The sequence below is a fragment of the Phyllostomus hastatus genome, unplaced genomic scaffold, assembly GCF_019186645.2.
Source record: "Phyllostomus hastatus isolate PE091 unplaced genomic scaffold, TTU_PhHast_1.1 phas_contig_1, whole genome shotgun sequence".
Taxonomy (NCBI): Eukaryota; Metazoa; Chordata; class Mammalia; order Chiroptera; family Phyllostomidae; genus Phyllostomus; species Phyllostomus hastatus.
The window spans coordinates 43,273,898-43,287,275 of record NW_025333498.1 but is presented as its reverse complement, the minus strand read 5'-3'; the positions used below and the strand labels follow the sequence as shown (position 1 = coordinate 43,287,275).

The window sequence follows — 13,378 nt, the reverse complement described above, 5'->3', positions numbered from 1 at the left end:
ACTGTGGAAAGTAGGGATAGTGAAATGATCTCAGAAACATGAAACGCTTCCCTGATGGCCACAGCAAGGTTAGTACTTAGGTTCTCAATGATGACTCAAGTAAAACTGAAACCCAGTTAACCACACACTTCTCAGTCTAAAGTGCATGTGCTTCAATTTCTTCCCAGTCCAAACTTGAATTCCTGATAATACAGCATCCACACACCTCCCTCATTAAAAAAAATAAATGGATAATTGTTTAAGGACTACTCCACTGGAAACACGTACATTTGATCTTTTTTACATCAATTACGGATAAATATATGAAAAAATTTAAACTCTTTTTTCATAATACATTGGGACTCAGAGGCATCAAATGACAAATGTATACACGTATTGAGCCACAACAGCCTGAGTGTTCATCTCTCATCACCTTTTATACAACTAAATGTTATTTGAAGCAGACAACATCCATTTTGACATTTTGAAATTCTCTACTCATGCCTCTCTGATGGAATTCTTTTAGAAGACATGGTCTTTTTCAAGGATGCAGTAATTCACTGTATTTCTACATTCTTATATGGTCCAACTTGTTGGGAGTGGGAAACTGTAGTTACATGGAAATCGTGGCTGCTTCCTCAGTACCAGATCCCATTGGGGAGACACATGGAGGAAGTGTGAATTATTATTAGAATTCTTTCTTAAAATTTCTCATTCCTCTTCAGATATCCTCTTTTTTCTAAATTTCATCCTTTTAAAAGCCTGTTGTCTAAAGCCTTGAGTCCTTTCTTTTTTTTAATAACATTACCATGACATGTTCCCTTTCGTTCAATGCTTCTGTCAATTCTCTTTATGGTCAGTGTCAAGTACCAGGAACAAGATGACCAGAACCCCTCTTTGAGGGACAGGGTATAGAAATGCTGTTAAGAATCTGGGTTCTAAAACAGGATAAAAAAGTATTTGATTTCTAGTTCTACCTTTACTATCCATGTGAATGTAGGTGCAAAGTTACTTACATTCCCTATGGCTGAGCCTCTTCAACTAGAAATAAAAAATACCTTTTAGAACTGTTGGAAAATTAAAATGCTAAAATATGTATAATATGCTTAACACAATGCAGAACTAAAATAAGAATCAGTAAGGTTAGCTGTTGTGGTTAGCTCTACCTTCTAAAGACAACATTGTCTGAAAGCAAGTTGCAAATTCCTTAGATGTTCTGATTTCACTGAGACTCGCACAAGGTCGGGATATGTAATAGTCCCTAGTTCTAGGGTAGGCTGCAGGATTACTTCCTTTTCCCTCTTCATCACATATCCATCAGCACCATGGATTTCTGTGTGAAATATGCCTTTCTGAAATGCAGAGTAAAATATCCTTCATTTCATCTAACTGACACCCTTTAACACACAATGCGTCTCCTTTGCAATACATCTCAGTTATTAGTCTCATCTCACCAAGTTTTGAGATCATATGTATCTTCTGATAAGCTACAGGCTGAATATTTCCAGTCTTTCAAAATTCATTTGTTGAGATTCTAACTCTTAAGGTAATAATATTAGGAGGCAGGGCCTTTGGGAGGTGATTAGGTCATGAGGGTGGAGCTGTTGTGCATGGAATTAGAGCCCTTATAAAAGAGGCCCCAGAGAGCTCCCTCGCTCTTTCCATTATGTGAAAACGCCATGAGAAGACAGCAGTTTATGAACCAGGAAGCAGGCCTTCACCAGAAACCAAATCTGCGGGAGCCTTGATCTTGGACTTCTAGCCTGCAGAACTAGGAAAAATAAATATCTGTTCTTTATTAGCCACCCAGTCTATGGTATTCTTTTATAGCAGCCCAAACAGGCTAAGACATGGTATTAATATGGCAAAATCTGTTCTGTTGACCACCAGGTCATCCATCTGGCAGCTCTGGATGTCTTCAGTGCCAAAGAAGCTAGTGCACATAACACCAGCAGCAAAGAAAAGTTTGGTCCATGAAGCATCTCCAATCAGAAGGATCTAAAAAGATGGCTTATTGAAATGCACCCTGTCACCTGCTTACAGATAGAGCACTGCTGAAAAAAGGGACTGGATGTCCATTAGCTTCCAAATATACGGCTCATGAATGCCCTACAGTAGGGCATAATGCTTACCTTCACTTATAATTTCTGCCAAAAGCAGCTTGTGCATTTCCTTACATTCTTAAACAGAATTTACTGGCTACCATGTACTTTCTTAATAAAATCACAGTTATCCTTTTTATGTACAAGCTGTACGATAATGGAAAATTGTCTGCAGGGTTCTTCAATGTCAGAGTTGCCTGCCCTGCCACAGAATGCCTCCAGGCTGCTAGGCTTTTTCACTTCTCATTTATTTTTTTTTAATAGTTTATCTCTCCCCTCCCTTGTTGTCAAGCTGTCAGTCAGCTGTCACTTTATACTGCTGTCAATGAGCCTGCCTTTACTGCACCCCCATTTTGATGGTGCTAATCTGCTGTCAGCTGAAAAATCAGATAATCAAGACCTCTGAAATTACATTTACAATAAGTGGTGTGCTGGGCACTGGATGGAGATTTTGAGATTTGAGTTCTAGTTCCTGCTCTGTTTTTACCAGCAGACACTAAACTTCTCTGGGCCTTGGGGCCTTCATCCATAAAATCTGTGTGTGTATGTAAAAAACAGAGATATGCAAAGAGAAAGAGATCTCATCTGGACTTGAATCCCAAGTTTCTCTGGCTACCTGAAAGAACATATGAAACTTTTCTGTGAGTTAACAGAATGCAGGGAGGGGTACCTCTGACACTTCAGCTGAAAAATTCAAGGATACATTTTGGTCACCACATTATTTAACCTCACTCCTCTGACTTCACTACTGACCATTTCCTTAAAACTCTCTTCCCTTGATTCCAGAAGATAATTCTCTCATTGTTGACCTCCTGACTCCTTTATCTTTTTTTCTCATTTCAATCCTCCGCTCTTCCTCTACCAACCCCTTAAGTATTAAGAGTGTCAAAGACCAGTCCAAACTTAAAGGGCAGAGTAATGATAAGGAACTAGCAACAAGTCTGCGAAGCAGCAACCTATGTGCCTAGAAGCTAAACGAAGTGTGACAGTGTGTCAATTGCTACTGCTATGTTACATAAAATGAGGACTGAGAACTGACCACAGGATGCAACAGCATGGAAGTCATATGTGACCTTCACAAAAACGGTTCAGGGAAGAAGCTCTAAGAGAGAACAGTAGGAATAAAATTAGAAACAACAAATATATACAACCCTGTCAAGAAGCTTTGCTCCGAAGAGAAAGAAAGAAATGAGGCAGTAGCAGAAGGAAGAAGTAAGTGGAAGGAAGAGAGCATTTTGTAAAAAGACATTAAAAATAGCATTTTTTTTGTATACTAGTAGGAATGATACAGAAGAAAGGAAAGCTGATGAGGTGGAATGAAGAAGAAAAACTTGCTGGAATGATAGTCCTTAGGTATGGGAGAAAGCAAGGCTCTGGTAAAGAAGTGGAGATAAGGAAGGGCCTCAGACAGAACTGAGGTCACTTCCTCATAGTAACAGGTGTGCAGGAGGACACTATGCACCCAGGAGCACATAACTGCATTGAGGTGGTGCTGGCAGAGTACAGAAATTCTCTTCTGATTGCTCCTATTTTCTGTCATGATCTGAAAATGGAGATAGAAGATTTAGTATTAGAGGTTTATAAAGAAAGGAAAATGTATGATTAGTTACTTAAAAGAAGGGAAATGTGGCATGCTTGCCAGGCAGATCAAAGATTCCATCTGAATTTAGGAGTCATAAATTTAGAGCAGACTAGTAAGTATGGCTGTATGTCTTCATCTTATCAAATACAGAGAAAAAGGTGCAACAGATTTAAGAGTACATGCAAGAGAGTGTTAGAATAGAATATGGAAATTAAGCTGGAGAAAGGAGGAGGAAAATTAGAGCAAGATAAGAATAAAGTAAGGAGTTGGCTTCTCTCTCTCTCTTTCTCTATCCCTTCTCATTTTTCTAAAAATAAATACATAAAGTTGTTTTTTTTTAAGTAAGGAGTTGGCTCAATCAATGGATGGCGGGTTCTGGTAAGGTCAAAAGTCTGAGTCAAAGTGATAAAGAAAATTAATTAATTAATCTCTTTATTAATATAAGGATGCTCCTTTAGCAGAGTACTTCTCTCTCTCTCTGTTTTTAGTTATTTATTTTCATGTGTTGATTAATAAAGGGAGGAGAAGAAGACTGTCCTTTATATTCAGGTGGCAATAAATGTGTTAGGTTATAAAACAATGGTATGGGTGTATTAATAAGACAAATTCTTCTTTATTGGGCGTCTACTATATGTCAGGTGCTCTGCTAGGCATTTGACATACATTAATTCATTTGGTCACACCTATGAGGCAATAAGGTAAAAATAATCACAACCATTAAAGAACCCAGGCTCAGAGTCACTAACTATACCCACATAGGTCACAGAGCTACTTAGGGGGTCAAGATCAAATGCATGCATGTGTGACCACAGTGTTTAAGGGATTTCTCATCCCAAAATGTTTAATGCATATAATGAAATGTTTTAAAGTGAATATTCTTTCTTTATACTGTTGTTCTGGTCTTTGAGAATGAAGCAGTGGGGTGGGCGGGGTGAGGAGGACATTAGATAACAGCAGGTGCCATAAGCCAAATATTAAATTTCTATGTGACAGACATACACGGAGTTTTAACAGTCATCAATGCTATAAAGCCTCATATATTTGCTAAATAGAGCTGTTACCCTCCCTGATTAATTAATATCCATTATCACATATTATTATAGCACATTGTATTAATAATCTAATTGTATGTTCTGCTTTGTTTTTACTTAAATCCATTTTTGCCATGACCAAATAATATCTGAATAGGGAGAAAGATATAAGCATTCAAAAATTGTCTTTTTAAAAAAATCAACTTGGTTATTTTGCCTTTGGAATTACTAAGTATTTTTCAACATCTCAACAAAATAATACTCTTTTAAGACTGCAGGCATTAGAGTGATTGTCATTCATGCAAATAATCACTTACTTACACTATATGAGTTTGGGTTGGATAAAGAAAATTACCATTTGAAAATAATTCAAATAACACTCTGGGCTAAGACCTTGCTTATGAATGTTATCTTGTCCACAATATTTCTTAACCTTCTTCCATTTAGCTAGATGTATTAATGGTAATACAGTCCAAATTAATAAACTATTCAATTGCCATAGGTATATTAAGCATATGATAATAGAGGAATATATGATATGCAAATAAATTTAAAACATTATTTATTTGGAATTCTATTGCAATAATAAGTAAGATGTGGTATAACCACCTATTCACCTTAAAGATGTATAGTTTGACTATATGTTATATAAAAAACTTAAAAACATCTCAAAAATAAGGTTCATATTTTAAAAATATGACCTGAAGTATAAGCTGTGTTTGAGCTAATCATGGATCTAAATATAGCTGTATTTTCAAAAGTTGTAATTCTCTCATCATACATAAGAAAACTGTATTTATACAAATATATATTATGTGTACTTGGACATATAAATATATACCTGAGAATCAATTATCTTAGTTTCACTCACCTTGATAGTATTCCAAACCGTAAATAAAACATGAAATGATTTGACAAATGACCTATAGTGACAGGAAGCTTGGACAGTAACAGAAAACTTGCAGGGTTTAAACTTTAATACAGTCTGTGACAATAACCAGCTGTGTGCGTGCAAGACAGTCTCTGCCTCTCTGAGCCTGTTTTCTGAACTCCATAAACTAAGGATTGAGCAAGGTGTTCTAATGTAAATGTTGTAACTCACTCATTTGACTTTGTATTAGGCTGATTTTTCTTCAATTAAATATTAAATAAAACAGCATTACTGGGTATGGGTGAAGACAACTGTCTCCACAGCAAACCTGGGCAAACTCTGAAAGCTGAGAACACAGAAAGTAATGCTGACCTCCTGCACAGCACATATGGACATTAAATGGTTTCCTGCCTTCCTTTCAAGGATGGGGAAGAAACAGCCGTCCCTGAACTCTTTTTAAGGACAGAGTCAGTTACAAACCAGCAGCATCCCCAGCTAGTGTGAGTCCCACTGAAGCAAACTTACTATTCACAAGGGAGAAATATTTCTGGTGGTAGTAAAAACAATTTTGCTAGGTTTAATCAAAAGTGAAAAGGAATTCTAGAATGTTCCCTTTGAGCCACAGCATCCATTGGTAATTCAGGGTGAGCCCAGCAGCAAGGGTAATAAAATATGTCCTTCATAACTGAGAAAGAGAAATGGCAATTAAATGCATTTGTGACCTAACACAGAATACCCAACTTTTTATTAAGATAATAAAAATAATTTTTAAAAAGGGAAGAAGGAAAAAAGTAGAATAGCATGGGAAATGAAAGTAATACAAGCAGTGAAACGGAACATTGATTTACTTAGAACAGTTACTATTATACATATAAACCAATGGGTAGAAGCTGATTGCAAAGGTTAAGAAATATGTGTGGCAATGACTTCTTTAACAACACAAAAAATAAAAAAAAACAGTAAGTGTTAAAAGCTAAAATAGCTTTTTTGGCGAACAAATAGGAGAAAATAAAGGAAGAACTCAATATCAGAAGTAACCATTCAGTGATAGGTGGGACAAATGATTATTTAAAATCTTTGCAAATCACAGCATGGTGAAATAGAACTCGATTCTCTAATTAACCATGCTTATGCTGAGAAGTTAAAATTGGCAAGAAAAACACCAATTCCTATACGTTTGGGAAATAATTTGACACAATATTGAAAAGAGAGTCAAACACACTGACCTGCTCACATCAGGAAACCTGATGGGAAAGTAAATAACTTGGCACTTGGGTCTGATGATGCTTTCCAGATCCTTAGGTCTGTGATCAGGAATCAGCTTCATAAATCTCCCAATAGAAGAGAGAAATGACTGCATATTAAAAACCGAGTTGAATACCACTACATCAGCTACCAGGCTGCAAAGGGAAAGGATAAATACAAATCATGAGTCCACATTCAGTTACAAGAGCAAGACCTTGATATTAATCAGAGTTTACACTGCACCTTCAGTTTGCAAAAACCTCTGCACTTCCATAAGTATTTATCAAAATGCCTCTAATAGATAAGTTAGTTTTATTAGTATTATATCATAGAAAACTAGATTGTTGTCATCAGGGAGGAAAGGCAGGAAAGGAATTAAATGATTTAATGCAATCCTATGAGGCTTCAAACCCAAGTATATTTTTCCACAGTGTCAGGAACTGTCTATATTATCAACAACAAAAGTACACTAAGACCTTTTTCTTTGTGGCCCAACTACCCGTGCTGGGTTTCTATGTCAGTGATGTATATTGTTTTATACCATACTACTGAGAACAGAATTTTGCCATATTTTTCACTACCTTCAAAGATACTAATTCAGATAAAGCTATTTCATACTAAAGCATACCTTCAAAATATGTGGTTAAAGTCTTTATTTTCTTAACCCTTGCTTCAAGAAACTTGGTTTTATAAAGTTCTGGCCCTATACAGGAGGGATTAAATGTGGTCTCTGCAAGTAACTTACTTCATTACGAATATCTGGAACAGCCAGAGAAGTAGAAGAAACTGGTAGAGCTGATTACATAAAGGAATGCATTATAAAGAACTACAACATCATGAACTTTCAGAATTAAACAAAATAAATATAATATTGGTTGTTAGTTTAGATTAAAAGATTGTGCTCCTCCCCATAATATTTTTGAAATAAAAGCAATCTAAAATACATAGTTTTAAGGTAATGTGAAAACAAAGTTTATGTGTCATAAATACATCAGCAGTTTTCAGAATTGTCTATATAACATTTTCTCAGAAACCAATGAACACAAATGAGAACCATGGATAGGAGCTGGATAAAACTTTAAATACGGGGGGGAGGGAGGAGCAAAAGTAGGTCTACAATTGTGAGTACACAAACTAGATTTATATTCTCGTATTATCATTTATTAATTATTTAATTATTGTACTATTTTCCATACCAACAACTGTAAACTTACTTTTGCCCACCCTGTATGTAGTATAAATATTAGTATGTTCCCTTTATGAGTCAAAAAAGTGATTTAAAATAAATCATTGTTTTAATTTTTTAATTTTTTCTCCACTCCCCACCTCAGCTATCCCCACCTTCCACCCTCGATCTGACCTGCTTTAATTTTTTTTTAAATGGCCTTCTTTGATTTAAGCCAGCAATTTTCGATGCTATGGCCCAAGAATTTTCATTTTTAATGAAACAGAGCTTTATTTTCTATACCCTTTGCCTGTATTTGCTAAATTCTTACTTAAATTTCAGAATATTATAACAGAATGAGGATAGGACAGAACTTTTGTAGTCTCAAAAGTGCTTCATGATCAGGTTCTCAGAAATATTTGTAATTAGCCAAGATCTAGAAATAGCATAGAATGTTTAAAACATGCAAAGCTGACAATTTAGTCAGGGGCACTGACCTCCTTTCCCTTAGATTTTCAAATGGAAAAATGACTATAGCCAATACAACAATAGCTGTCCAGTGTCAATGAATCAAAATTACACCTATTTTTTTTTTGTCAGATCGGCAAAAACTATGATGTATTTGTTGGTGTGCCGCAGAATTCTAGCAATTACTGTATGTGTGCCATGAGATGAGAAAGGCTGAAAATCACCACTTTAAGCAATGATTCAGTTTCACCGTCACTGGATCTCAATAAAACGAATATAAACACTTTGATAAAAAGGAATACAAGGTCCAATAAAATTTTATTCTGCCTTAGAAATGGTAGGTCAAGGAATGTAAAAGAAATGTAAGTCCATACACTGCAAAACACAAATGAATAAGCAGAGCTTACAGAACAGGAATATATACCATAGCAAATCCTCAGTTTAGTTGAATTCACATTTACTGAGACAGCTTAAGTTCCCCTTATTAATACACAGAGGAATGAAAAACCAACAAAAAGAACATTGACCTGCCTCCCCTATGCCTCCCCAACAAAACTGCTTTTCCATGTATGTTTTTTTTTTTTTTTTTAGTTGTGACCTAGTGCCAATTTGGGTGTACGGGTGATTACAACATGGATAATACAAAAGGATGTCACAGAAGTGCTGACACACCAAGCAATAAGGAAGCCAATATAAGCACACACCAAGAGTTGAAGGATGTTTTACAGCTAGTCTGTTTTCACCATGTGTCACACATTGTAATAGCGACCCACAGGTCATAAGATACAGTTACGACATGTGTTCATAAGTCAAGGGGTTAGTGAAACCTCTATTTAAGGTGAGTGCTTATGTCAGTCATCTCTAAAGTCCTTAACTGCCACACGGTCAAGAGAGAAATCTGCCAGCGCCAACAAAAGCAGAAGTCAGCAAGAAAACTAAAGAAACATTTGAGGAAGCAGGAGTCATGCTTTTCAAAGTGAATCTGAACAGGACTGTTTTCTGACACTTATTTTTCCTCTGGACAAATGTGAACCATTTTCTCATCAAGAAGCCAACCAGTGATCAAGACCACTTCTTTCTCTGCAAACTTGGCTATCAGTTTACCCTCTTGAGAAGAGCGATATTGAAAAATCAAGTATGAGTTTTTATAGTCTCATTCCCTACGAGCAAAAACAATCTTTTATGAAAGAGAGAGATGAGGGGGAGTAAGCTAAATGTTTTTCAAATATCTGCATGCAACCCAACTACTTACATTCTTAAAAACCCAGTCTATGCTAAATTAAAGATCCAAGACAGTTTGTAGAAATACTCTTTCTCACGCATTTCCTCCCTGATATGAGTGAGTGTAACTTCCATTAACTTTAAAGCCACCCATAAAGGGAAAAATAGGCTTAATTTTTTCCCCCAGTTATTTCTCAAGGGTAATAAACATGTACTATCTGAGGAAAAGAATGATGCTAATTCAAGAAATCAAAAGAATATTACAAATGTTTTCCATATTGATAAAGCACAAAATGATTTTATTTTTGTTTTTAAAACATATTTCCCTTCTCTGTTTCAATATAAAATAAAGTATTTTAATTTTATTATGAAATTTTAAAATGGTTGCTTTTTTATGAGACATTTGATGTGAAGCAGTTCCACTCTATTTTGATAGCACTGCTACTTCACAATTGAAGCAGCTTGTAAAAATGATTGCAGGAAAACATTTACAAAATGCTCAAAACACAGAAGTATTACCATTTAGCTGCTTTTCTATGTCAACAAAACTTGGAATATACTCGCAAGAGCTGGAAGTCTTTTTAAACACATCATTAATCCCGACTGCTAATAACCATTAAAAAAGGTGAGTAACATTCCCAGGTTTCAGCACCAAAAAGAAAAAAAAAATGAGTAAAAAGTTCCCAATCACAGCCACAACTTAGTGCATTTGGTTATTGCAGTGATGTGAACAGGATCCAACAGCAAGGCCCTTTCGGAGTTGTTATTAACTTCTTTCATTAAGTAAGCTTCAGGAGATGGACTTCGTTGAAGTAACAATAGAGAAGGACCATCACCTTTGAAATGTCATGGTATTTTAAGGCTGTGCGATTTCAGAAGACTCGAGGGGAAAAAATACCAGTAACTACCTAAAGATTCATTTTCTATAGTTTTCTCTCACAAACAATAAAAAGAAAACCCCAAAAACCCTTGCTCCATTATGCCTTATTTTGTGTTTATGCCTCTGAAAATTTCTATTTTGATTTTAGCTGGATGCATTGAAAGTGGTTGGCAAATAAGAGCAGACTGCCTGCCCTTTCCTAAAAGTATGCCTTAAACAACAGAGGAGAGAATCAAGGAGTAAAGAAGTTCCCTGTGACCCTTTGATTCTATTCCGAATGTTGTAGAAAATAGTTAATTAGTGTACTCTATAAAAGGATTAGCTGTGATCTTATACATATACTCAGAGGCACGAGTAATTACTACTATGGAAGGTATGTTTAAACATTTGTACCTACTTTAAGGTGTTTTAAAATAAGTGCGCAATAGGTCTCCAGATTTAAAAGCTAACCACCTATTAAGAAAAAGGTAGCGAAGGACTTAATATAATGATACCACTGATACCTACCATGAGAGAATTTGGTTGTATCCATATTGGAAATCCCTCTCTTGACATTTCTTGACAGGATACACCAATTGGTTCTCGTGGAAGTACAGAATCTTTTTCAATTTCCCAAGGTCAGGCCGAAGGGCAATCAGTTCAGTCAGGTTAAGCACTGAGCTTGCAAAGAGGAGCCTAGGAAATAAGGAAATTAGGGTTTACTGTCCCAAGCACGCTTGAACGGGGCTGTCCTTTGCCCTCCTTTCCTCTCTCCTTATCCTACTCCCAGAAAAACATGTTCTCTGTAGGGACACATCAATAGTTAAGAATTAATACCATGTAGCAGCATTCTAAGTTTTGATCTCTGAAAAAGCAGCTGCTAAGAACTATAAAAGCTCTGAATCTTATTGGTCTTCTCAGCTCAGTTACTGAGATGCAAAAAAAAAAAAAAAAAAGCTGGATGGATTTTATTGAAAAAGGCAAGAAAAGCTCTATCTGAAGGACAAATGGAACAAAGATAAGGCTGACTAGGGAATACTTTGCTTGCCAGTTTCATTACACTTTACTTCTTTATGCAACCAACTACTGAAATTCAATATACAAGCAGGAATGGCACATGCTGATGTTATATAAACCCTTTTGATTTACGCGCTAGACATCTAGTGTGGTCTTTTTCTCTTGGCATGTTTTCTCACCATGTCCCACTCCCCCCGTTTTTAAATATTCTGCAATATTTCTGTCTTTTTTCTAATGTTTTCTTTTTCTCCACTACTGGACTGCTAATGGCACCAGATATACAATCTGCAAAACCCCTTATATAAAATATAAATGCTTAAAAAATGAAGGAAGACTGATTGCTTTTCTTTGGGGAGGGGGAGGAAACAAAGCTTACCTATCTATATTTACAAATGAAAACACCTACTACCTCATTCATTCCACAATCATTTACTAACTGCCTACTATGTGTCAGGGACTAGCCAGGAAGGAGAGAAAAGACGAACAAGACCACAGACTAAGATGAATGCTGCCTGTGACACTGACATATACAAAGTATTAAAGAAACAAACAGAAAATAGTAATGACTATCTGAGACAACCTGGAAATGTTTCACTGTCGAGGTGTCTACCACGTATGGACATGAAAAAGGTAAAACTTACAGGTACATTTAAATGGCACAATTTTGATGGAATGCCTTTATAACATAATGCAGCATCATTTGACCCTTACAGCTTTGGTCCCATTTAAAAAAATGAGGTCTAAGAAGGTTTAGAGTTTTCCGGCATCACACTGGTAGAAAGTGGCAAAGCAGGGACTCCTAGTCTTCTAAGCCAGATGTGCTTTCCATTACACCATGGACGTGAATTGGTCATGGACGACTTAGGTTGCAAATACACTTTTTTTCTGTACTTAATAAATACAAAATATCATGTTTGTTATTACCATGATTACAACTACTATAAATTCTCCCTCACTGACAAGCTGAATGGCTAACTTCAGGTGTTTATATGATCTGCAGCACTAGCCTTTCACATGAGAAGAATGATTATATAATAAGTGCATATATCATAAATAGGAATTCAATTGTCTTCTTCATGGGCTAAAAATGGCACATACGATCGAAATGTGGTGATCTCTTCTTTTAAACCCACATTGCTATATTAATGTCATGGTTTGTTGCTTTAAAGTTAAAAAAAATCTTACTAAGGAGATGCATTATTGTTTCAATTGTGTTTGTGTATCCAACTAAAGCAAATAGAAAAACTATAGTCAGAAAATGCCCTGTTTTAACCAAGAATATTCCCAGTACCACCAAGTCTTTCAAAAACTTAGACTGAAAATTCTGAAATATGAAAATATTTGGTTATCTACAAATCTTATCCTTAGTAAAGAGAATAACAAACTACGAATCTCAGTCAATATTTTCCTTAAAAGAAACTGGATGGCCACTTGAGGTTCTACTTCCTGGGGAATTCTCCTGCCTCTCCCTCTATCCCCACACCCCACACCCAACAAGCACACCACTGCAAGCAATGACTCATCCTTAATCATTAAGATCTAAGCAAGCTCAATGTTTCCCACACACAAGGGAGAAAACTTCATTAAATGCAGCTCTTTTGCTACTTGTTAATTTTTAAAAAAAAGGGGGTATCTTAATCATGGAGAAATTTGGTAGACATTAATTTACCCACGTGATCAAAAATAAGTATGACCAATAATAAGAGAAAGTGGTATAATGTATTTCCCAATGTGACACACTGAAAAAGATACAAATCACCCATATATTATTCCTGCCAAAAATGCCTGATCTGAATTTGGTCATGAGGAAACAATTAGAAAAGTATCTTGCAAAATAA

General features: G+C 35.9%; 1 protein-coding gene across 11 annotated transcripts in view; it reads right to left on the bottom strand.

Moving 5' to 3' along the window:
• Positions 1 to 13,378, bottom strand: part of GTDC1 (glycosyltransferase like domain containing 1) — a 379,309-nt gene that overhangs the window by 178,224 nt on the left and 187,707 nt on the right. For all 11 annotated transcript variants that reach the window (XM_045839087.1, XM_045839010.1, XM_045839173.1 and 8 more), the window contains 2 exons: positions 11,052 to 11,219; positions 6,792 to 6,965 (listed from right to left, as the gene is read on the bottom strand). In XM_045839087.1, coding sequence (XP_045695043.1) covers positions 6,792 to 6,965; positions 11,052 to 11,219 — 342 coding nt within the window. The remainder of the gene's footprint in view (positions 1 to 6,791; positions 6,966 to 11,051; positions 11,220 to 13,378) is intronic.